A 26,823-nucleotide genomic window follows, 5' to 3' on the forward strand; every position below is an offset into this window, starting at 1 on the left:
GGTGATGTACAGCTGGCCTACAGAACCACCCTGCCTCTATAGGTGTTTCCATTGACATTTGGTGGTGCTGTGATCGGAGAAACCCTGAGAAACAGATCCTTCATGGTGGCCTGTGGGAACAAAAGTTCATGAATCTCTTTCACTGCAGGAGCAATAGAAAGCTGATGCTGGCACTCACTAAGTCCTCCTGAGTGTCAACATTTGGTGCGCACATACTTGCCCCAGCCCAGGCAGAAGACAAGTGCATTTTATGCAATGTAAAAGCAGCTTCTGAAACCATTGTAGTGCACAATGCCTTGAAATTGGCTGCTGCCACCCCAGGTAAGAGAGTGCTGCTGGATATGGATGATTTTAATCTGGTGTCTGTTGGTTGTGCTGACCAAGACCCCCGTAAGGAATGCAGATGTTTAGCAGCTGGTTTGAGTCCTACTGAACAACCTTGCAGGTACGTCGGAGCTTCTCCAGGGTCACAGGCGCCAAGCTCCCGGCTGCAGTGACAAATCTCCATTAGAAGTGCTAGTATAGCTCTGATTTCACACAGGTTATTAAACCTGACCTGCAGTACTCGGTCACACTGACTGCTCAGTCTGGCTGCAGAGTGTGGCTTGTCTCCATGTTCAGTTTAGTAAACACTTGACGTTATCTGGTGCCTGAAAAGACAGAAACTGTGGGATGCTGCAGTGGTACTTTTGAAACCGCTTTTCAGAGCGGAGCAGAGCTCTACCTGCTCTCGTGGGATAGGAGCAAAACAAAGGTGATTTTGTGAACACAAAGATGTTACGCTGTACTAGTGCTATACAAAGCTAGTTGTTGGGATGACTGTCTTCCATACAGTCTCAGAAGTAGGTCTGTACTGGGAGTGGGTTGTTGGGAATGGTAATGGAGAGGACTGAAAAAAGGTGGATCAGAGGCAGAATGAGAAGAGGAGCAGTGTGCACAGACTGGAGGAAAGCTGGCAGGTACGGAAAAGTGTTCTTCTCTGCAACTGTCTGATGGGGAATTTCTTCTGTGGCTGGGTGGGGATGCAGTTGCTTATGTTTGGAGACCAGGTTTTCAGCCCAGATGTTCAAGAGTATGCACAGTAATGCATGTGTTTGCCTTTATCACCACCAGGAAAATCCTGCCTTGTTCTTGGGGAGTCCTAATCTGGCAGAAGGAACATCTAACAAACACTTCCTGTAAGGCTGAGACCCACCCCTCAGTCATGTAAGTATGAAAAGGAGCATTGCACCTCCGCGTGTTTATGTCGCAGTTGGTACCAGCTGCCCGAGGGACGGTGTGGGGCAAGGGCTGCGCTGCAGTGGGTGAGCCTGGCTGCTCAGGGGAGCTTATTCTCATCCAGTTTTGCGGATCGTGAATTCCCCAGAAGCCTGAGAACCTGCTTTGCTGCTGCTTTTCCTTGGAGGAAGGAAGGACCGCGGGTTCCCGGGCAAAACCTGTAACAGGGAACAGATTCTGAAAAGCAATAGAGCTGAAGCTGGTAGAATACCTGAATCCCGTGCCACTTCTCTAATGCAAGTGCTCCTGGGGAGTCCCATCCAAGCCCTCACCTGGGGAACTGAGAACAGTGAAAGGGTGGATGGGAGCTCTCTGGCTCCTTGGTTCTCATCCTCTTTTGCTTTTCTTAAGCTCTCATTCCCAGAGACCAAACTGTGGCTGGCAGAGCATCGGACCTGCGCTGTAATCTAAGGAAACTGGAGCGCAGAGATGGTCTCTGAAGAGAGTCGAGATGGCTTCGCTTTGCAGGGGGCTGATGAGATGCCTTTCATTACTGCGTGTAAAGTGCTTGTTTAAGTACCGGATGAAAGTGCTTTAGGGAGTGCCAGTGCTTTGACTTGATGGTGGCTGGGGGCATTCTTCTCTGCAGCGGCTGTGACTTGGCAAATTTTTCTCTGTGCCCCTCTCCAGGGACAGAGGGGCAAGTGGAACAGGATATTAGAAACACCACAAAATGGAGCAGTGAGTTTGGCTTAATTAAGAAAGACTATGTTGCTGGAATTATTAATTGCAAATTCTCTTGAGGATAATTTCACAGGAGATTGAGTTACTGCAGGCCCTGGCCTGATCTGAATGGATGGCATTGATCTAAATGACAGCGCTGAGGTTATGTGCGTGTGTGTTTCAGTGTTAATCAGATCCTAGATTTCATAATTCCACAAAATAAATTCCTTGTTTTATTCAGTTAGTGTGTAAAACTGATCTGCATTGCTTTTTGACAGCTCAGGTCCTGTACCCCAATTACACACAGCATTAGCTCTGGTCGCGGCACATCCAGGGACCAGGGAGCAAAGCGATGTGCTGCTGGGGGTGGCTCTCCACCCACGACAGTGAACTCAAAGCCGTTCTGCTTTGGTTTATGACACAGTGGGACATCTTGGCTGCTGTGTGGCTGGTCTCACTGCAGGGGCTTGTTATCATCTCCTTAGGCCTCTCCTGCCTCCGTGTGCTGATGCAGTGATGTACAGAGCCACCCGCGGATGCCAGTGCCATGCTGTGTGTGGCTGTTCACATCTCAGGGAGCCCTGCCACCTGCCAGGGTGTGTTCCTGCCAATCCACCACCCTGATGATGCACCTACACATTTCCAGCCTCAGCACCCATTTGGGATGTGCCAGCCTCCACAGTGTGCTTCAGGTAAGCACTGTGGTTTCCTTGCTGCTTGATCATGGGTGTGATGTCTCAGAAGCAGAAAAGGAGCCCATTCCTTGGAGAGGCTGACTGTGTGAAGGGACCAGCGTGTCTTTCAGACCAGCATATTCTGGGTTGTCAGTTCAGATACCTGCAGGTTGAAAAGGTTTCTGAGAGCTTGGCTTTGCAGGACATGCCAGAATCTCTTCCCCTCACCCTTTTTTTTGTTGTTAGCTAAGCGACTTAAATAAAACAGTCACCTCCCTAGGGATTGGGTCTACAGAGATATTAAACAGGTCAAGGGGCTCGCTGCTGCTTGCTTCTGTTAATGTTTTATTTTCCATGAAAGTCTGCAAGAATTTCCTTTGGACAACCTAGATGTAAACTGAATTTATTTCTGTGGAAAACTCGAGTTACTACCAAGAAAGACTGAGCGAACCAGACACCCCGGACACCAGACAGATCACAGCAAGAGGTCAGTGTTGAGCTGCACTCGCACGTACCTGAAGGATGCTCTGCAGCCTGGTCCCCGGTGGATGGCTCTGTGGCCACGGGGGAAGGACGGAGGCAGGCCCAAAGAGTGGGGGCATCTCTACTGTGGCTGTTGGCAAAGACCCACTGGAACCCCACTTACGCATTCCCCTGCAAGGTTTCTGCTCCCTCTGTGGATTAAGGTGTAAACCAGGTCATAGTAATTGCCAGCTTGGAGCTGAGAAATGGGTCACTCCAGATGATGCATGTCTGGTTTTGCCTGCAAATGACACCAATTTAAGCAGGTCAGTTGTGGTTTTGGGTGGGTGCCATTGGTGGTACAGACAAACCCTGCCAGGAAGAGTCAGAGCAGCACAAAGATATCTCTAAGACTTGGGACAGCTGCCGGTGTCCTTGTGTCCACCCATCCCTGCCCTGAGGTGGCTGGGGCGCATCCCAGCTGGGTGTCGGGATGCATGTGCGGGCAACTACCCCTTTCAATGCCTGTGTGCAGACCATGTTAAAAGGCTTTTTAAACTCAGTTCTTGCTAAAGAAAATGACCTTGAACTCGGTGGCTGGATAAAGATGTCAGGCTTTTGCCTCTAATGGGCTTAGAGTGAGAATCTGTAATTTAGATAGCTAGCAGTATTTTCTCCCTATCCTTTCACCTATGCACCCACAGGATGAGCACACATCTTCCCCATCTATGCCAGAAAAGAACGAGACAGAAGAGCACCCGGTAATATATATCTGACTGTATTTCAAAGTTGTTGATCGTAAACAAACTGTGTTGAAGAAATAAAATCACATGACAAGAGATCAGAGTGATAACTATAAATCCATTCTGTTATTGTTGCCACACTTCACATTTTTGGAACTCAGAATTTAGCTCATGGTGTACAAAACTTGTAAAAATTTATTGCAAGCGTGCCTTTGTGTAGAACAAAACTGGTGTCACAAAAGTAGTTCCCTGTCCCGTGCAGAAACGCAGCTGTGTATCTCTTACCGTGAAGAGGTCACGCACCTGCATTTCCCGAAAAGACTTGGCTGTTACGAATTTGCTCTGAAAAGTCTTTAAAAGAAACAAAAACCCAAGGGGAAAAAAAAAAAAAAGGGAAAAAAAAGCCACTGCAGTGAATGCTTTACCTCTGGGATTTACACTGCCAACAGAAATCTAGAATTATAGAGAAGATGGAACTTTGCAACAGAACTGCAGCCGCTGATGTTGAGCACAGCCCAATGGAGTCACCTGTGAAGCTCTCAGCCAGCTAGGGCTTGTCTTTGCGTCTGGAGCCGTCACTGCTTTTGGTGGAATGTAAGTTGCACGTATTGAAAATCAAGCCTATGAAACGTCCTTTTATCCAGAATCCCCATTGTTTCTGTTTCTACTGTGGCGCTTCCTCAGCCTGTGGCTTCCATGCTGTGCTGACACGCAGCGGTGCTTTGACTCCAGGGTTTATGACTACTGAACATGTATAGTACAGGGAAAAGGCAGGGAGGGAGGCCAGGGATGTAGCTAAAGCAGGGTTCATGTTGCTAAAGCAGCTGTGCAGACTCGTGCTAAACATCAGCCTTTCCTTTTTAATTCAAAAGCAGCAGGGGATGGGGGGGTACCCATGCTGGAAAGATGGGAGTTAGAAGGGATCACCTGGCTCCTCTCCCTCTGCATGCCCAAACTCTGAACTTTCTCCTGCCTCCCAAACCCACTGCTCCCCTTAAGCTCCTCCTTGTGTCAGACTGCGTGGATTAGCCTCACCTATGTGGGATCAGATTAATCTCTAGCATAAATCTGAGTTTTGTCATCTCACCCCAGACCATGGGGTCAAGCTATTTTTAGTGTCGGTACTGAAAGATTTGGTTTGTATCTAGAAGAAAAATCCAGGTTGCAAAAGTAAGTCACGAAGAGACCTGCAGGTTGGTTTCCATCAAACGAGTAACTCTGTCTCACAGAGAGGTGTGAGTTGTTCAGCAGTCACGTTTGGTATACACCTTGACACATTAATTGGAGAACAAGACCACAATGTTACTCTGACACCAAGTGGGTCGGGGTTTCTGGACAGATGAACCTAGTGTACAGGGCTTTGCTTTTTGGTTTGTGGAGGTTTTGGGGTCCTTCTTTTTTTGGTAACTTATTTTCAAATAAGCAAAAATGCTCTGGTTTGCAAGGTCCAGGTCACACTGTAAGTACATGAACAGTGATAGCATTTGCCAGTTTTATTTTTGGAGACAGAGTTGCCAGGGCTGGGAGTGAACTGTATGGGCCTGGCCTCTTCCCTTCCCTAGTAAAACTTCTGACAGTAGCTTGTCTATGAAGTCTGTTTGTCCAAGGAGCTTGGATCCCAAATCACACTCTTCTCTCCCCTCTGTATTTATCCAATCAGGTCCCTGCAGGGCTCTTTCCCACTAGGTTCTTCATCCAGGTACCCCCCTGACATTGCATTCAGGGGTTGTTGCAGTGACATCAAATGAGAACTTTTGCAGAGTGGTGTTTCCATAGATAAGATTTTAGCACTACACATCTAATACAAGCTTCTAATTACTTCTGAAGAGCGATACAAAAGGGATTTACCACTTAAGGCCTTTCCGTGATACTTCACAGCTGTTCACCAGACCCATCAGAGTGGAAGGGTTTAAGAAACAAAACAAAAACATCAAAAACCTGCTCAGATATGTCAAAGTCCCCTCTTTGACAGCCATCAAGAGGATCTAGAGCTGAGGAATGTTACAGCCATTCCCATGGGGACAGTGGGTGTGGTGATGCTGTTACCTGTTTCGGGTCCATACAAACCTGATGAGGCAGCACTAATGGGGCAAAGCAACACCTTCACAGTGATTACAATTAGTACAGGCTTCAGAACCAATACCCTGTTTCATCTGAGATTTGCAAAATAGCAGAAAGGGCCAGCAAAGTAATACTACAGCAGTAAACTGAAAAGCCAACTCGCTGTGGTCACCTCTTCCAGACTGACTTAGAACTGGTGGGATAATTCGGATGGTGGGAAGCAAAGGAAAGCCATTGGGAAGGAAACTTCTCCAGAACTAGATTTCTGAAGACACAGAGCTGTCTTTCAAAAGAAGAGGGAAGAGATTATTCCTGTACAAAGCACAGAACCTTACATCTACTCCCCAGCAGTGAGATGACAATAAAAGGGCTGCTCCAGTTCATAATGCCTCTGGAAACAAAGGTAAGTTTGGGAAGAACAAGAAGGAATATTTATCAAGTAGCACTGGGATAGGCTTGCATTTGAGCAGATGATGATGTGATATGTCTGTGCAAAACATCCTAATAATGATAGGCCAAATATATGCATGTTTTGAGCTTAAAGTTCGTCACCTTTGTGAAATGTTGCTAAAACAGTGCTTTGTCACTTCAACGTTTTTCTCAACCAGACTGAGATGAGGTCTTGTCCTAGCAACAAGAAAGTGCCATGGCAAACTCCACAACAGAGATGGATGGAAGACTTCATATCCCAGCTAAGCCTAGGGGATTTTTCTCGGGTCAGTCTTAGTAATTATTTGGCTGAATTTCACATTGATTACTGGACCATGGCAGAGCTTCAGAGTCTCCATTTACCTCTTCTAAGCTCCTCACACAGGCTGGACTGCTACGTTTTTCCCAGTTTTCTCTCGCCTTCAGTGCCGCTTGGTTTTGACTCTCATGTATATGGAGTATGGAGCTTGTGCTGACAAAGCCCTGCCACCTTCACAGTGGAAGGATGTTCAACATGCTCTCATTTCTAGTTTGGAAAAGTGCATGTGAACAAGAACCAAGTCACTGATAATGCAGAGCATGGACTTAACCAGCAAGAGTGCAAACTCCACTTTACAGTTTCATAGCTCCCTTACCTGCTCTGTGCCTCAGTCTCTGATCAGGGAAGGGAAAGGAGCTAATGAAATCTCATGAGTGCTGAGGTTGATATAGCACTTTGCAATCCTTGTGCTGAAAGTGGCACTGATGTACAGTATTATCAGTGCAACAGAATTCCCCACTCATCACTAAAATCAGCTCCAGGACTAGGGCACTAAGACACGTAAGACCGAAATACTGGAGGCTTCTTTCACTACTCACCAGCTCAAGGCAGACTGCTAAAGAAGGAAAAAACACTCTTCAGCCAAAGTGTAGCTGGAGGTAAAGAAGTGAAACACTGTTTTGAATTGCCGTCCTTAATGTCATCTGGAAACTGACTAAATTCATTTTTCTCTAGGAATTGTCTGAGGAAAATAAAGTTGTACCCATTAGCAACAGTGAGATTTCTACAAATTGGGACTCTCTGACTACCTTGTAAATGTAGAAGGGTTGGGGTTAGAGAATAGAAGTGGAAAATGGAGATGAGATTACTGTAAATTGCGCGCTAGTGTCAAGTGCACAAATGGGCTGAAGTAGGAAGTGGCAGAGTTTCTGCAAGCCCTTGAAGCATTTTTCAACTGAGACAACAGCCGTGTAAACCATTTCACAGTGGCTTCTAAGCTCTAGCGAGTATTATATTACACACCAGGAGAAGAAATGTTTTCCAAGAATGGATTGGGGCACAACAGACACTTCTTGAAAGGAATACCGAGCATAGAAGGAGGTCAGTATGTCTTACTCATGGTCTTGGTTCTATGAGAGAAAGTTTGTGTGCCACAAGTAATTTTCAGTTTTCAGAAGTACGTGTGACTGAAAATTCAGGTCAACAGGAGAGAAGCGAGCCTTGCTGCTCCCCGGTCTACTTCAGTTTCAACCTATTTCTTCCTCCCCCCCCCCCTTTAGAGATATTCCTCTTTGACCTGGTTGGCATTTCCATTGCGTTTTAGCTGCTGCTGAGCTTTAAGATCTCTTGCCCAGATTATCTCAAATCTATACAGAAAACATCCCCCAAACAACCCAAACTTGCTATCATTTCACAAGCCATTGCACAACTAACACATGTGCGTGCACACTATAACTAGCATCCTTGCACTACTTTGAGACTAACCCCTCATTTTTTTCCCCTATAACTAGGGAGAAGCTTTAATGTTACAAGCAGGTGGGGAAACAAATCTGAGCAAGCCAGTTTGCACTAAAGGAAATAGTACAGAAGCTGAGCTGCAGCTAAAAAGCTTTTGCCTTTTAAAAGTGATTCAGTTTCTTCCTTAACTACTTTGCCTTGTTTGTAGTAACACAGAGTAAGTGCAAGATGCTTTTTCAACAAGGAGAAATCATAACTTTCCCCAACCCTATCCACTCTCAGCCAATAAATGGAGAAGATGAGGTGGGAATAGTCATCTGTAGATATAGACTATACTTTGGTGGCTTTTCCTGTTGGCTTTGAGAGCCAAAATTCAGGCAGTTTGCACATATAAATATATATAAATATTTTTGCTTACTTATGGAATGTCAGTGCATATTTAGAGCACCAGTTCAAAATGATGAGGGATGGTTAAGGCTAAGAAAATTAAATTCATTGCAAAGCCATAGTTTTGTCTTCTTTTTTCTCCTTTACAAAGGAGACTAAAGCATCTTCCCTGTAATAGTCAGCCACTGTGTAATCCCCCGTCAACACCAATTCTAGGGAAAACTACTCAGGACCCAGTCCCTGAGGCAAAAAACTAGGAATTCATGGTTTTAGCTCAAGTAATGCACATAAGTAACAGCATACATTAGTGGGAAATTAAACATTCCAAGGACTTGGACCAATTGCCACCTGAAAAAGAAAAGGCATTTTCTGTATGGGATGGTTGAGATCCAAGCCTTTAAGCATATATAGCAATGTAGCTATTGGCCAAGGGCTGCAGATCTCTCTCGCGAAGCTATGACAGCTGGAACATGCTATGCTGACTCCTCACAAGTGGCACGTGGCTCCAAGGAGGTCCTGCAAACCTTGACGTATCTGCTGGGGGAATGTGCACCTTGCAAATGCTCTGGCATTGTGGGTAACTGCAAGGAAGCATTTGCATTGTTCATTCAAGCTATCTTATTAGCAAAGCTCAAGCCAGACCTTTCCTTACTGCCCCAGTTTTGACTACCATATACATCTATAGAACATAATGAACGTGCAGCTAATCTTCCTGTTTCAATATAGCCTGGTATTGCCTGAAGCAGGGTGCAGTAAGAACACTATTTGCCTTTAGGTACCTCTGTGGAATTCCCTAGAAAAAGGAAACTGAAGGCTTATGTTGCTGAACATTGCTTTTCATTCCTCACGCTAGCTCCTCTCTCCCTTTGAATACTTGACAAGAACCAGCTACCACACTCACTCAGTCTGAAGAGGGGTGGTCTTAGTTCTCTGCAAGGCCAAGAAATCTTGAACTCATCCTTGGGCTCCTATGCAGCTTGACATTGCCAAGGACTAGAGTGGTACAAACCCTCTCCTTCCTTTTGAGGCTTGGAGGCCTCAGTGCACAAGGCTTTGTCCTTTCTTCCATGTTTCCTTGTTGGAGACCCTGCAGACTGAGAAGTAGAATGGCATATTTAGGAAACCCACTTCCGTACATCATGAAGCTGGCAGGCACAGCAGGACATGTGAGACAGTCTCCAGGCTGCATTGCAAGCAGAACCACCAGTTTGTTGTCCCCTTGATCTCCCTGCACCCAGGTGAGATCTGCCTCTAAACCTACTCCAAACAAATAAGACTTTGGTGGAAAGATGTCAGTGTTTTTACCCTGTAAGTTAATGCAATTCTTTTTTGTGTCCATTACTGATAACCTTTGGAATACAGGGCTTTTTGCTGATTGAGTTGTGGACTGAAATCAATAACATGTGGAGGGTGGCAGGGTAGTATTTCACCTCAGTATTAACTCTCCCCAGTTTCAGTCATATGTCTCTCAGCATTATTTTTCAAGGCTTCAGCAGCCTTCAGATTCCACAAGCACCAAAATGCGGTGTTTCAGCCCTGGGCACCAGCTTACGACTATGCTTGTCCTCTACAGTGTTACTCAGAAAAGGAGAACTGTTTGGGCTTGCTCTGTTTTGGGAAGGTTTAAGGTCTGGTTGCGATTGGACTACTTCCTTTTTGTAAAACACAATGCCATGTTATTTTGCTAAACATGTAATTTGCTTAATCACAACTACTGTGACAAGCCCTGAATTCTAGTAAGAATTCCTACAGTCCACCCCACTGTGATAATGGGAAACACACTGCTATTAGTGACTTATTTTTTCCTGCCAACTCTGTGCCAAATGAAGTCCTAAAATGGACCAAAAAGAGTCTTGACAGTTACACAAGGAAAAGAAAGAAATTGCTGTTCCTAAAAACTTAACAGTCCATTACATTAGATTTTTAAGCAACATTTAAGACAGAGTTGAAATCAAGATATACTCTGATTTCTCACCTGTACACAGACTGTGGCAGTTAAGATGTGAGGCAGTATTACTGGTTTACTCACTGTTTAATACTTACACAAACAAACAGTGAGTAATACTGTATAAAATGTCTCATCCTGGTTAAAAAAGAAAATCAATGAAATGTATTTCCATTTTAGTTTCATTAAGATATTTGGTTTCTTCTAATTTTGCTGCGTTCTAACTGGGATCAAATTGCCATACATTACATTAATTAGAAAAAAACATTAAAAAAAACATAAAAGGAAAGAAAAAGTCTTAACTGGTCCTCACTTCCTGGCTGCCTGCCTGTGAAGGTTGTGTTTGTCAATATGCTTGCTTCTGTCTTCATGTATCTGAACTGCTTCATTTAGCACACTGGGAGGACAGCAGCATGCCTTACAGGATGGCAGACACTACCCACCCCAGCCCATGGTGCAGACTTACATTACTTGTCCCAGAATTTAATAACTCCAAGCAAGGTACAGAGTCTTCCGTAACGCCCTCCTAGGACTGCTGAGCTACATGAGGTTATGACAAGCTCTTAGCCCAAGAGGAACTTTACAAGATGACTCTGTTCAACACATAGTATTGAGATGACAGCTCATACAAGTCTGTTTCTGGCGTACAGGTTACCACAGGGCATTCACATATGCAATTTTGTGTCAGCTTTTCAGTGGCACTTTCTGCAGGACATGTTTACATCCGGCTCCTACTAGAACAGTTTCCACCTCTATAGTGGCATCACTTGGCATTTTTGGACGACAGCACTGGTGGTGTCACAAGTTCCTTGCTTTGTCATTCCAGGTGCAGTACCTTCTTCTGCTTACCCTCCAGTCCCTGTCTATGCCACCAAAAGCAATGCATCAATGGGAGGGTGAGGTGTCGTCCAAGCCCAGAAGCTCCTTTACAAGTCTTTCCCCAAACTGTGCGCGGCTATACCTCGTCACATGGTAGGCCTCTGACATTTTGTAGAGGATGTAGGCATTGTTTATAGCGATGCTGATGGCAAACCAGAATACTTGCTGCCAGGTCTTGTTTGGTTTGTGAGAAATGAAATACCTAAAAAGCCAAGAGAGAAGGGGAGGGAAAAGCACTGTTCAGCCAAACACTTGCAGCTGGGATGAAAGAAATCACCACAGGCAGAGATTCTGCAGTCCCAAAGGGGAAGCAGGCCCAGGACTTAATACCTAATGCAAGTATCATCTTAAGAGTTTTTGTACAATGTATTTGACAGCCATTTACAGTTAAGTTGTGCAATTTTAGGAATGTATAGTAGTGTCTAGAAGAAACTTCCTTGCTCTCAGAAGCAAAGCCTCAGCAACACTCTCCTCTACAGAATTCTATGTAAGAGCACCGATACAGACTCCTTGAGCTTATCCATGACAAACATCCACGTGATGGGAGCTGTGGGTCTGAATTCCTTCAATTTGTAACTAAAATAAATGCCTCAGGCACATTATGTTACAGTTTAGGGAAGACTGCTGATGCTTCTCCTCTTGTTTATCTCTGTTGCAAGCAAAGAATGATTTCTGCTGCTGTCAACAGCAGGTGGGAGGATGTGGGGGTAGAGCTAGAGCGTGCAGTGCTGGTATGTGGAGCAATAATCCATAAGGCAGAACTAGAAAGGATTGACATCCTTATATTTAGGTTGTGACTAAATCTAGGACCATTCTTTGGTTATAAAATTTTCAACTTTCCTACTTTCATCTTTTTAGTAACCATTTAAATCTACTACTTTACCTCTTTTTCATATTGATTTCCTCAGATAAAATCCCAGCATCAGTCTCCAGCAACCACCACCTCCTCTTTCATCTCTTCTACTGAATTCTTGCTGCCTTGCCCAGAACTGGCTTAGAAAAATCTCTGCTGCTTTTTCTCTCTTTTCAATTTTTAGTTCCTGAAACCTTCTGCACTTTTTCACTATTCCCACAGCCAAGCTTCACCACTGCTATTCTTGCTCATTTCTGTTTCTCCCTGCTACATTAAGAGCTAATATGAAGGACCACAACTGGAATTCAGAGGCTAAAAGACCAACATAATTCTGCTGTCCCAGGTCATCTAGATCAGCTTTACATCCATAACTAAACATCTTTTTCTGCTTGCTCTAGCTGGGACAGATAATCACTGAAACACCACCTGCTGATAGGGGAGGAGAGCTGAGCTAGCCTGAGAGAGTTGTAAAGCTGGTAGACCCTTGCTGAAATCTCTGTTTAAGCCTTTAATTTGATGTGGCCAAGAACATCAGTCTGCAGGCTAATCTTCCCAATGCTTCTTAAAAGTCAAGATGAACATAAGTCTCAAGTTTTGTTGACAGGTGGATATATAGATAGAGCCAGAAACAACACTAGCAATGCAGCTCTTGCTCGTGCAGACTCAGCTTCTGATCTTTGACTTGAAACAGGAATTTTGTTAGATATTAATACCCTGAAAGCAGGATTGGGCCCTCAGCTGCGTCTCAACATGGAGTACTCAAACAATTCAGCAACAGAGAAATATACACACCCACATATTCTTACTTACTTGCTGTATTTGTCATCGTATTTGCAGATATAGCTGAGGTGAGCAGCAAAGGCTTCAACTGCCAATGGGCATGGAATTTCTCCACTTTTTCTCTTAATTATAACTCCTGCATCAAATAGAAACATAACAGTTTGAAATCCATAGGTCTAGCAATTAAAACATACGGTTTCTATATACAGCCTATTATAAAATAAATCTTATTGACAGTTTCTGATCTAAAACTGGGAAGTTCTCTGTAACAGAGACACTAATTTGATGATTTTTTTTTCTTGGTAGTACACTGAGCAAGTGGAAGGGTAAGAAGAGGGGTCATTTGTCAGCTGGAAATGGAGAGGCATTAGACACAAACGCTTTTACCATAGGTTCAGAAAAAACCACACATGGCCGTGGACCCACAGCAGCCCCCTACAGGCAGTATTAGTCTTATCCTCTGTTAGTTCCCAATGTGTTGTAGTCATGTCTAGAGCTGTGAGTTGCCAATTTATGCTTTGAGTTCTGAAGGTCCCAAATGAAGGTCCTTTGAAATTAAATCCCTTATCTCCACCCATGGAAGGCAAGAGCAACACTGCCTTCATGCCACTGGGTGTTAACTGATAAAGAAAGGAAAATACACTAAGCAGGAGGCAACTGGCTCAACCCAGTCAAGACAGAGGTGATGCTGGTGGGTGAATTGAAGGAGCCACAACCACAGTATCTTTGAAATGAGAAGCAGCCTCATTTGCTGCTATAGGGAGCCAGAGTTCAGATGTACGGTTAGGTTGCTCAGTGGCACTAAGCATACATTTCTCCCCCTGTGAGTGATGCTTCCTGCCCTCCCTGGTCAGTTGGCTTGATATTTCAGCTCATCATGGGGGAAGACTACCTTGCTTACTGCAGAAATCTGTGGTAAGGCAACAAGTCCCCTGAACCTGCCTACCAATCCCTCTTTGCATAGGCAAAGATGTGATGCCTAGAGCAGGTTACTCCAAGAACGGGCCCCGTTCCCTCTGACCTGGCCTTCTCCAGTACTACAGCAGTATTTCTGAGTTCAACACTCTCCCAAGAACCCCCTAGCTCTTCTCTGATTTACTATTTCTGTCCTCCATGTTTTCCCTATCCAGGGAAAGCTCCTTGTAGGAGGGAAGGTTGAATAAAAACTTACAGTATGGGAGTCTATTACCTAACTTTTGACTTTATGTCCCTCCAGGGTTTGACGGTCAGCTCTCCAGGGTGTGGGACTGCCTCTTGCTCAGTGTCTATGGCACACTGTCTAGTGAGGATCCCTATTTGCTTCCAGGTACAACACTATTTTTCTTCAGGTCTAACGAAGCACAGACTTGGTTGCATCCTTCCTCAGCATTCTTTCAATATGGGTACAATCCTGGGCTTTCTCATTTCTCAAGTCTTCAAACTCTCATTGCCTTTCTTTTGCCAACTCATTTTACAATCATCCCTAAAATGCTCCTCACGTTTTGATTACAGACTTTACCATTTTATTCCTTCATCTGGAAGTCTCACTCCATCCATTATCTCTGTCAAGCCCCCTGTGCTGTCCTAGCTGGCAGGCTCTATTCTGAAGCAAGATGTATGACACATACTAAATGTCATGTTACAGCTGAGCCAAGCAGCAATTTATCTGCGGTCTTTAATAGTCTGATTTTACAAGAGGCCAAAATGATACCACCTCTAAATCGTTCAATATACTCTCACCTCTGCCTCCCCAAACTGGGTTTAAATGTACCGCAAGGGCTGGGAAAAAAAACAATCAAACAAATAAACACATCTTTCATTACATTCACATACTTATTACAGTGCTTTATTTTTTTTATCCTTTTAATGAGGAGTCCTACAAAAATCTGTCCAGCATGAGGTAAAATGGGCTGATATATCACCAGTCTGCATCAGTGTTGCAACATCACTTGCCATCCCACCTGGCTGGGCAGGTCAGGAAAGGGTGTGTATGTTCCTGGTGCCAGTGTTTTACAGAAAAATCCCTTCCTTTTTCCTCTTGCTTTCTTCTCTTTCCTCTCCCTCTCTACTTCTTGGAGGATTTATATTTCCTTTGCAATTTGCTTTGTATTCGCAACCCTTTAAAAAAAATGCAGCAGCAGCTAAGCTGGTACCATATACTCCCTCTCACTTTCTATTGTATTCCATGTAACATTCCCCTGTTTTGAGAATACAAACAGCTTTACAGGCACATTCTCTTTATAGCCTTCCCTATGCTTGTTTTGTAGGCATAGGCCACCTCTCCAGGGAAGACAAATGCCAGAGCTAGGTCATCCCTAGCTGCAGGTCTCTGTGGCAAGCAGTCCCAAGCCAGATGACTCACCAGCACATCCGATGAGCTATTTCCCCTCCCGGTTCTCCCCGAGCATCGCTGTGTTCCTATCCCTGGCAGCACTCCAGGGAACGCACCGCCTGCGCTGTCTTTGCCTGTGTGCTGGAAGGAGTGCTGGCTGCCATGCTGCCACCACGGACAGCCATCAGCTTTTGGGTTTGAAATGTAGTCTCACAAGGGATGTTATGGAAATTTCCAGTTAAAACCATAAGCTTCCCCATCCTAAACCATACTTTTTAACATTATGCTTATATCCTCAGACTTTCCACTTCCTAGCTAATCCCACAAGCTGATTTTTTCAGGAAACTAGATTGTCACTGGACACTCCTCACTCCAGCTTCTCCTGAGCTAATAACTGCACAAGGACTTACTTATATAACAGCTTCATGCAATTGTGATGTCTCCACATCTCCCATCTTCTCACAAGGCACTTTCATGCTTTGCTGAAAATTTTCAGCAATTTAGTCATTGCATGTGTGTCCCAAGCTTTGTTTTCTACCTTTAGCTATTGTCTACTTAGCTTTTAAGTAGAGCTGGTCGGTGAAGAGTGGGTATGAAAGCTCTTCTCAGAAAGAAGCTACTTAAAAATATCTTGGGTTCAACAAGTTTTTGCTAAAGATATCATCCTGTGCATTCTGTCATTCTTGTCACTCTGTGCAGCAAGTGAGGTTACTGCCTGCTCCATCCTGCTTCATCTGAGGAATAGAAAAGATTGTAGCTATTTCTAGAATATAGTAATGGAGATGCTGGGAAAGTGAACACCAGATCTGGAGTGGAAAAACAAAAATGCAGCCTTTTCCCACAGATGGGGACATTTGGGTCAGCACATACCTGACCTGCTTTAGAATAAGGGTAACTTTTTTACTCTTTGTGAGTCCCAATCCCAATCACTTCTGGTTTTTCAGTTCTTCTGTAATACAGACACAAGGGAAAATTAACTCAAGTTAAGGCTTAAGGGAAATTAAAAACCCCACTGAATTTTGTTCTAGGCAGAAACTTCATGATAGCAGAGTAAGCAGGACATTTTTGCAAGACTAAAGATAAAACTCATCCTTTAGCATCTGAGATGATGTATTATGACACATTGGTTCAAAACATCTATAATAAATAACCTGCTGCATCTAAGAATAGTATTCATAGATCAGCTCTGACAAGTGTACTGCCCTCCTGGTGCCTCTGTCTTGGGTGGGATTTGCACTCCAAGTACAGGCAAGATTTACCCTCTTGACTTTCCTTTGGATTGCAATAAATAGCTCATTATTAGCTACATTCATCCCTTTTGTCATTCTGTTTTGTTTTGACCATGTCTTGCCTTACATTTTTTAAGGTTTTCTCTCCATTGTCTCCTCCACCCCTGCCAACATCTACCCAGTGCAAACACACACCACGCATTGTCAGGCAATCCCATTGATGCCAGTTTCTGTCCTACCCTGTGTCGGTTTTATTCCCCTTTGTCCCTGCCTCCTCTCCATCCAATGCACGTGCACCAGCACGTTTGTGCTACAGGCTTTCCTCATGGACAGTAGATTCCTCCTCTATATTTACATGCCTTAGAGGACACTTTGGCAGTCCAGCTTTAAGGTGGTTTAAACTAGCTTTGCTGCACTGACTACGGAGATGCCAAATTAGAGGCAGGCAATCTGCTCTCCTGCCTTCCTACCGAGTCTCCATCTGTTCCCAGCTCTCCACTGGAGACTCTCTTCTCCCCAGCACCACTCTTTAAAAAGGCAGTCCCTGTTTTCTGCTCTGATTCACTGTGAACTATGTCAACTGTCCCAGCCAGCATTTGGTGAGCAATGTGTTGGGCAGGTCTTGTCCCTCACAAACTACCTCACACAGTCCCAGGTTTGCCAAAACAGACCCAAGGTCAAGCACAAGAATAACAGCCCTCACCTCTGTGTGCTTCTTGTAAAGGATGCTGCCAGTGCAGAGTCTGCTTTTGTTTCCTTTTTTAACAGTTAACACTGTTAACTTGAAAACAGAGTATTTTTCTAGTAATATTTATGAATTAGAACCAAATGCTCTGTGCTATCTTGTAAAAAACAAGTGACATGTAGTGATAACTCTTGTCCAGTTAGTGCAGCTGAATAATCTAATTCCACGCCCCTTGTGGGGAGCAATACTACTCTGGGGACTGGCTTCAGCAGGGTCCCCAAAGTGTCAGATTTCTTTCACATATGTGTTTTCAGCATTTGTGCTCAGACACTGGTCCATGTGAGTCACCAAGTCCTTGCTGTGCTGGACTGCCCAGCAGAACTCCTCAGGATCAGCCACACTTTGCTAAGGTAATGAGCCTTCTGGCAAGGCACTGAACAATATGCTAAGTGAACCTCTCAGCTTACCATACAGTAATTCAAGGCCTTAACTTTGCTTCTGCAGTCTGTAAACACATGTGAGAGTCACTCAGGATTCAGAACATGAGCGTACGAGATCCCTTTGAATTGGTGGCTTTACAGTTAAAGATTTAGGTTATTCTCACCTGTCTCACGCAGTTATACATAAATATGAATAATAAAACTGAAAGGAATCTGAATAAAGATTTTCACTGAAAGATTAATTTCAAAGAGTTAGCTAATCATACTGCATCTTACAGAAGTTTCTTAAACCTTCTTAAAAGCATCTGTATACTTTCACAAAGATTTCAGTGTCAAGAAGCTCTTTGCAATTTTTTGAACTATCCAAGTTATCTGCTTTGGTTTCTTTTCATCAACTGCTAGAATCAATTTAACATACAACAGGAAGCCTTAATCACATTTACTTCTGGAAAAAGATGTTTGTTTGTGACTAAGTTTTTACTGGATAGGATAAATTAATTTTAGGATCTGCTCAGAGCCCTAAGTACATCATGACATTTATTAATTTTTCTGTAGCAGCAATTCTGTAAGATGCTTTGCAAATGGGGCTAGTACAGTGTAATACAACAACCATCTTCCCTTCTCTGACCATCAGCAAAGATACAATCTTTATACCTAAAAGGACACTGCTTCCACCAGCTCAGGAAAGGAGGTTGCATCGTAGTAGGCTTTTAACCTTTGTATGGGAAAAGAGAATAGCTTAGGAAAACACAAAAGGGAAGTAATCACTACTGCTACTGTTTACCTAGGATATGATGATCAAGTTCTTTGGTCAGGCTGATTTTAAAACTGAGTGACCCATTTTGCCTTGTCACATAAAGCATGTGCACTTTTGAGACGAGCAGTAGGAACGTTGCTTACCTTGTTGAACTGGTGAATAGGCATTGGTCAGAAAACGAAAGTGCCCTTTATTATACCAGCAGATCAAGGACATGTTTCCCTTCATTCTTATTCTGTACTGTCCTCTGGACTGGGGAGTTTCAGGGTTGTTCAGCATGGATGGAGGTAGGCCTGTGCAGTCACTCTTCCTGGTGCTCAGCAACCCACAGCAGTAAATCTCTGCATGTGAACAAAAATACTCTCTATCAGCAAGCCATTGCATGGACCCTGAAAGGAAGAGCAGTGGAACGACTTTAATGACTTGAGAAATGACAAGAGAAAGAGCTTGTCCTACAACTTTGCAGTTCCACTGGCCTTCCTCTGTAATATCAAAGATTTGTGTCCTACAGTAATGACTCTGGAAACAGAAAAAAGTGCAGAAAGCCTGCTGTCTTGATAAAATGTATTGACACCTATTAAACATTTATGATGGAGAAAAATTCAGGGTACCTTCTCAACAATAACATCTATAACCTGTGTAATAGTCTTCACAACATGTTTGAAATTGGACTGAAAATAACCCCAACAATGATATGCATTATGAAACAAATCAGAATTTATGATCCAAGAGTCTCTGATGCATAAATAAAATAAAATGTGGAGAGAGCAGGGAGGTAGGGAAACATATAGCAGCTTAGATGTTAACTGAAATAAATTGTCCTGCATGACTCCCATAATGCTTTTGATCACAGCATACATAGCTGACAAAGTCCAGTTTAATCTATTGCTTTATTGTGCTGCCCAGTTGTTGATTTTCAGCTCACTACTCCTTGCACCTGCATCATCTGGTTTGCTAAGGAAATGCTGCTTTAGCAATGAAGAACCACTGAAACTGCTGGTTGATTTAAAAAGTGCATGTGCCAGAAGGATAGAGAAGGTGGAAATACAAGTTCAATGAAAAAGATTTTAGGGAAAGGAGATAAACCAAGGTGCCCTAGGTGAATGAGCACTGATCTTGACGAGTACAGCCATCAGAGGCTGCACAGGTGACACGTTCTGCTGCTCACAAAAGCTTCTTGGTCTTTTGTGAGGTGAGTATGTGAATCAAGCAATTAATGAAATCTAACACCACAAAACACACGTCAGTGCAACTAGGTAGGCACAAACAAGTTTTGGAAACAACATTAATAATGACAATGGTTGAATTTGTCATTAGGTGGTGAAATAATAGCAGCCTGTTTCTGTCAGCCCAAGAGAAACAGATCTTTTTGATCAAATTAACTGAACTCCAGGAAATCTTGGATGGGAATTTCCTCCGTTTCCCTAGGCTTTCTGCTAATCCACAAAAGTGGGCGGAAAACCCCAACAAACAAAGGCCATGGATAATGCTGACATCTGTGCACATCCTTCATATGGCAGCAGAGGCTTTTGGCAATTTAAAGCTCATCTGTCAGCTAAGTCTGCTTGATCAGATTTTTCATTGTGCTGAATTCTGCACACTGGACAATGGGATATACTTACAGGGGACATGCCAAGTCAGACTACCATGTCTGGTTTCCCCTGAGCATGTTGCCTCTGTTCTTGGGTTTCCATTTATGTGGCTTTTCTGCCTTTGTCTTTCTGGAATGACCTGAGTGCTTGAGTGACTTTGTACTCGGTTCATGTAGTGCCAGGCATGCCAAGCATCCCCTCAACAGCTCACAGATGCTACAGGAATACTAATATAAAAATTGCTAATATTCATCAATTGGTCCAGTTGCTGTGAGCAAATCTACACAGAGCTCCTCCATCAGAAATTTAACATGCTCATTTCAGAAGATCAACCAACACAACAATGGGGAATCTTCATTCTGAATGAGGAAATCTGTACTCCATCAGTTTTTTCTAATGAATGAATCAATCCCTCAAAATTTCTAAGTTCCTTCCACAAAAGACAATGAGAAAAGCCTGCAAACTTGCAAACTTTGGCATTAACATAGCAAACTTCTAGAAAGCTTTCTTCTAGTCAGTATTAAAATCTTCCCGCTCTGATAGTGGCAAGCATGAGAAGAATTTCCTTAGCTGCCTAAAATTTAGGACTCGCTGAACTCTCCAGGCAACTTCAAAGGTATAAAACCAAGCTAGTAAGTATATTATTCTGCTAGAGCTTCAAAACAGCAACACCCATCTCTGAGACCACATAATAATGGTAGCCTTTTCTTTAGCTCGAGCAATAAGCCTGCAGAAAGCTTCCAGCAGATGTTTCACTCCTCATGCAGAATAAAGGTTCCTCTCACTCCTGGAAACTTTTTCCAGTCTCAGGTACATACTATGTAACTTTCCTGCTGCGTAGCCTAGAAAAGTGCAGCACTTCTGCACATTTACTAGCATCTCTCACCATGGATAACGCCCTTAATCTGCTGAGTTTTTTAAAACCACTCAGTTACTATAGCAATAGAAGCAATAAAAATTATGCCCATCTGGCTCAATGAAGTTTTTGTGTGTAATTAAATCAGAATCACAACAGGTGTTTGCCACATACACAGGAAACATCTGAGACAGGCTGTCCTGGTCTGGTCTTTTAAAACTAACTGCAGTATAAACGCATACACCTAAACTAGCTTAGCAAAGATGAGGAAATGTGGTGTAGTCACCCAAGATTCACGCTGGGGTCTCCAGACCCTGGAGAGCTTGTGCTGAAGCCTGTTTCACCACATCTTCATTAGTACCATATGCAAAGTTTGCCTGAACAAGTTCAGGCAAAAACACAAATTCTGCACTCATCCTGCATGCAATGCTGGGTCATGTCAGAGCTAGGGCAACTGGGGGGGCCTATGTGGGAAGCAGGCGAGAGCTTGCTTTAGTCAGTACGGTGGAGTTGCAGCATCCTGCAAAGCTTGTGGGAGTGCCATGGTCAACCAGGCTGGCAGCTCCTGCAGCTTTGCCAACCCCAGCCACTTTGCAGGACAGAGCCAGCTGCTTCTGCTGGTTCAGAAAGCGCAAAAGGGACTTCAGGGAACCCTACGTTTAAGAGAAGCATGGGACACAGGGCTTTAGAAGGGGCTGTTCTCTGTAATGGACAACACTAATGCTTAGAAATAATGAAAACAGAATCTGAACTATGAATGAATGTCACAGCAAGTAACAATGACAGCTGACTGCTCACAGAGCAGAGAATTCGGGGCATTTCAGTGCAGGTTTCCAGTTCTATTAAGAGGCCAGAGAAAGAAATGCTTTGTATGTCCCCTGAAAAAAAGAGGTCTATTCAGGCTTTTTATTTTGAAAAAGATCAAAAAGCCCTGTCTTATTTTCTGAAGTTTTCTCAGCTCTTGGTATCTTCATAGGTCTTAGAATTATGTTCACCAACATCGCCTTACACTACTAGGTGCATATTCTCTACTGTGGTACAGTGAAGGTGCTACACAGCAGACTTTCAAATGAAGAGCTGTGGATTTTGCAGTAACGCATGTGTGGGTTAGGGTTAAGAAAAGCAAACGACAGTTAAGGTTCCAAAAAGGTCTTCATTGAATCACAGGATCCTATGGATTAAAGGGTATTTCAGGTTAGAAGGGAACGTAGGAGGTCTCTAGTCCCATCCCCTGCTCAGAGTAGGGTCAGCTCTGAGGTCAGATGGCACTGCTCAGGGCTTTATCTTGTCTGGGCTTAAAACCACCCAAGGACAGAGACTGCACAACCACTCTGGGAATCCTGCTGCACTGCCCACAGGACAAACTTTACATCTAGTCTGAACTGCTTTTTTCTTTGTTTCAGTTTGTCTGTTGTTTTTTGTCCTTCTATGATGCACCACCGCAAAAAGCTCCATTCAGAGAGTCATAGAATAGTTTGGGTTGGAAGAGTCCTTAATCATCTAGTTACAAGCCCCCTGTCATGGTCAGGGACACCTTCCACTAGACTATGTTGCGCAAAGCCCCGTCCAAACTGGCCTTGAACATTTCCCACTTCCAGGGATGGGGCAGCCACAGCGTCTCTGGGCAACCCGTGCCAGTGTCTCACCACCCTCACAGTAAAGTTCTTCCTAATATCTCATCTAAATCTACACTCTTCCAGTTTAAAGCCATTCTCCCTTTCCCCCTTACTACATGCCCTTGTAAAAAGTACCTCTCCAGCTCTCTTGTAGGCCCCCTTTAGGTACTGCAAGGCTGCTATAACTCTCGGTAACCTCCCTAGGGTAGCATAAGGCTGCTGTTGGGTCCTCTTGAAGCCTACTCTTCTCAGGCTGAACAAGCACATTTCCCTCCCCACAGCAGAGCATGTGGTACTGCCTCTGGTCAGGCTGGTGGTTCTCCACTGAACTTACTTCAGTTTATCAATTACTTTCTTGTACTGGGGGACATGTTGTCCAGAAGCGTGCTGGGTAGGAGGCAATTATCACCTCCTCTATGTAGCCTCTACAGGCTACAGACCTGTTAACGCAGCCCAGGAGGGTGTTGACCATCTTTGTCGCCAGGGCTGCTCATGTTCAACTCGGTGGCTACCAAGACCCCAGGTCCTTTTCATCAAGAATTTTGAGACAAACTAATACATTTTTAGAGGGTGCTTCTTTCTGTATTTTCCAGAATTCCCTTTAGTTCCCTTAAATGTCAGCTTAAGTTCCCCTAAAGTTTGTTATTAGCTTATTTAAATTATTAACTATATTATTGGCTTATTTGCATCTCTCCCTATTTCCCCCCAAAAAACCCAAACAACGTAAAGTAGTTAAGATCAATACCAGTTTATTTTTGTTTTCAGTTCTCAATGGGATCATTCTACTGCTGACCATGCTCTAGCCCAAAACCCAAATTTTCTTAAACAATAAAAGCAAATTTATCAGTTTAAGAATGTGTCTTGAACTGTCATGAGCACCTGAGCATAGATGCTTTTCAATAGGCTCTCATGACACTTCTTGGTCATGATGTGTCCCTGTTCAGATTTTGCTGGCTAAGCCACATACCAGAAAAAAAAGCATTAAGGTCACTGCTGAGGGTGGCTGTGTGATATATTAGGAGAGATCTCTGTTGAGTCCAGGCTTCTCCGCCTGCCTCTACCCAAACCTACTGCCAGTGCAGTAGTATCCCAGCAGGTACTGGGATACTACTGCAGCCGAGTCAGTAAACACTCATCTCTTCCAGGGCTTTTTCTGACTTCACTGCTTGACATCTCTAGCACCTTACCTCTGCCAGTGCCTCCTGGTCCTTACAGTTCAACATCACCCTGTGAAACCTCCAAGCTAGCCCCTAGTAACTCATGGCAGACACAGATAATTCCATGGCCTTCTTAAACAAAGACTTCCATGTTCTCCCCATGATTTTCTTTATATAGCAGTGCCACAATATTTTGGAAAACCAATAGACTTTCTATCTTAGTGTCCACCCACCCCACACTGTCACCCCTAGGAAGGTGAGTGTACCAGATCTGAAATTGAATTTTGGAAGCAGCTGTTAAATATCATAAAAAGTCTTATGAACTCATATAACAAATCCTGAACTAAACTAAAATCTCAGTATAGCATTAGCATATTTAATCAGATAGAAAGACAAATATAGATGCTTTAGAAAGATATTACTGAATTTGCTACCTGCTAGATTAGACCTCACATTTGTGAGGCAAGGAACAAGAGTTGCCTTTAAAATAATCTTATTTAAAATTCTCATTTTGAACTTCATGAAAATTTAAAGAAGATTTGAAGAGCAACTTGGAAAGTCCTCTGTATAGTGTCTTTTCATGAATGACAACTTTTTTTAGAGATGACCAGCTTATCTATACAAGGGATTGAAATATCAGTGAAGCCTTTTGGGAGTTTTTGTAAACCCAGTGGCAGGAGGCCCCTAGGTCTGTCATCATTTAAACCCAGTGAGTCACCTGATACATACCTTGCTTCTCAAATTCTTCAAAGAGATTCAGGCTGGTAATGCTTGGGCCTGTGAAGATGATGTAGTTCTTCCCAGAGGCATTCTGACAAAGGTTTTTGGCCACCATACTGTGAAGCTGTGGTTTGTTCTTCAAAGCATCCAGCCCGTCAGCACCACTCCCTTCTTTGAGATGGACATAAATCTTAAAATGAGAAATGGGAAGAGAAGTCAGAAGGTTATAAGGAATCCAGAGGGAGAGGATGCAATTGCTAACATACCTGCTCAGCTCAACTGGAGACAAGCTGAGAATCAAGGCAGCAGATACTTTTTATATACTGCTAATTAATCGAAAGTCCCTTTCAAGGGGCTGCTGCTTTAAAACCATTTCAGGTTAGCTGGCACAGCTACCGATAAATACAGTGTCCTTCTCCTCAGCTTAAAGGCTTTTTGATGCTCTTGTCATTGTTGTGCAGTTTGAAGAGTGTTTGCTTAGCAAGAAAAGACTCCAGCCGTAACTGAAATTATATGTTGTACGGAATCTGCATAGACTTCAATGCTGCCAGCAAAAAGAGAGCATGGGAACTTCAGTTTCAAGAAAAGCCACTAAAGTTGACCAGAAGAAATGGCCCATTAGCTTCACTGCAGTAATGTTCAGATCTATTTCTGTTGGCAGGAACCATTAGGCTGCGACAAAAGTGTGTATGCGACCCCATAAAAGAGAGGAACCAGCAATACACATACCCAACCAGCCAGAACATCCTCATCAAACTCTCCAGGCACAATGCTGATTCTCGGATCATGATTTGAAGACAACCCACAGAAACACACTGAACCAGGAAGCAGGGTACAGAGCAATGTGCTGCTGTTAATAGGAAAATGCATCACATTGCAGGAGCTTTACTTTGTATCCTGCTATAGTGCAGACCACATCACAGTGCATTTCCTGAGAGCTGTCACCATCACCTATAGGTGGACATACATGTTTGGCTTAGAGTGCAAGAACATTTATCCCTTAGTAACATGACTATAATTAACAGAACACAATCCACCAACTGAAACAGCATTTGAAGTAAAGCTATTGAATCATTCTTATGAGTGATCCCTCTAGAAGAGGAGTCTTCTGCACTATGCAGAGGCAGAAAACACATAACCCTTCCTTTGTACACAAGCCTTTGATTTGATTTCAGTGACAGTATTTTAAAAGCCTAACTTCCACCAATGTTGAACACTTATTAAAATCAACTAGGCATCTGACCTTCAACTTGTTCTGAAAGTCAGCAGAAATAGCCTGCTGGAAAGAGAAACAAGAAGCAGCAGACAGTGTGCTGTCACTCAAACAGTGCTGTAACCATGGAACTTGCAAAGATTAAAAAACATACACAAATGCAAATTTTCTGGAAAATTTGCCCAGGCCTCCCTTTGTGATTTTGACTCTGAAATACCCAAATCTTTCAGGAATTTCAGAAAATTTCACCATCAGAGAAAGAGCTGAAATTTGCTCAGTATTTAGGGGCAGCAAAAAGGAATTTTGCCCTGTTTGTTAGAGTGATATATCCATGACAAGCTTTTGTTGAACTTGCTTGAGCCCTCAACCATCCGGAACACGCAGCACTGCTTTCTTCTACATGCATCTGTTTCTCTTACCAACACACTCCTTCCTACAGAAAAGTTTATTACAAATGCTCAGAGAACAAAAACGTTCATACATTTGCAGTAGTGCTCCCAATGATATAACTCAATGATCTTGGAGAGGAACAAAATTCAATTGAACAGCTTCTCCCTTTTTCACATGATGTATCCCCAGCACTGGTATTCTAGACATATTAATGCAATGCTCTCTAGCGATTCACGCCTCATGGAACAGACCCCAGAGGAGTGTTTCATGTATAAAAACTCTGAGGAATGAGACACAATTTGCATTTTGAAGTAACTGACATGATAAAGAACAAAGTTGGTGTGCAAGGACGAACACACACTAATTCCAAAAAGAAGTACAGCATAAATTAAAAGAAAGTATTAAATATAAAAAAATTAAATATAAAAAAAAAGCAAAACCAAAAAACCAAACCCAACCCTTTTTTTGGTAGAAACAATTTCCAGACGAAGACAAAGGCAGGAATGTTTGCAGACACCAGATCATGCTCCATTCACTTCAGAAAGCTGTCAGATTTGTGCTTTCCCCAGCACTAAGGTTGAGAGCTAGCTAATTATGATAGTCATTTAGGTTATTAATCAGAACTCCAGAGATGTATTTCATGATTACTGGCATCAAAATTTAGATTAGGTTACTGGTATTCCAGTACAGAGACAACATCAAACCTTTAAAATCTACAGACAAGGCAGAAGATGCAGACAGATGAGTTTCAACCTTGGACAGCAGCTAGGCTAAAAACAAAGTAGGAATCTCTAAGTCTATAAAAAAGTGTCCTACATCTTCCCTCCCTTATTGCAGTAAGTCTTGGCCAACTGACAGTCTCTCCTGCTTCATGCTTACTTCATGCTCCCCTTGGAGCGCTGGTAGCTCCACTAGATGAGACAGTCTGCTGGCACTGCTGGTCTGCCAACTGGCTCCACACTGTGGGCTGGTTTGAGTCTGCAAGC

The 26,823-nt window shown here is 43.4% G+C and overlaps 1 protein-coding gene across 1 annotated transcript in view; it reads right to left on the bottom strand.

Moving 5' to 3' along the window:
* Positions 1 to 9,715: 9,715 nt before the first annotated feature.
* The window catches only part of PGBD5 (piggyBac transposable element derived 5), a 65,842-nt gene continuing 48,734 nt past the window's right edge, over positions 9,716 to 26,823 (bottom strand). Inside the window, exons 4-7 of the mRNA XM_062641965.1 lie at positions 24,244 to 24,424; positions 18,437 to 18,634; positions 12,902 to 13,007; positions 9,716 to 11,440 (exon numbers count right to left, since the gene is read on the bottom strand). Coding sequence (XP_062497949.1) covers positions 11,245 to 11,440; positions 12,902 to 13,007; positions 18,437 to 18,634; positions 24,244 to 24,424 — 681 coding nt within the window. The 3' untranslated portion in view covers positions 9,716 to 11,244. The remainder of the gene's footprint in view (positions 11,441 to 12,901; positions 13,008 to 18,436; positions 18,635 to 24,243; positions 24,425 to 26,823) is intronic.

Source organism: Pezoporus occidentalis, unplaced genomic scaffold (assembly GCF_034315485.1).
Source record: "Pezoporus occidentalis ecotype Australia unplaced genomic scaffold, CSIRO_AGI_Poc_V1 ctg7, whole genome shotgun sequence".
Taxonomy (NCBI): Eukaryota; Metazoa; Chordata; class Aves; order Psittaciformes; family Psittacidae; genus Pezoporus; species Pezoporus occidentalis.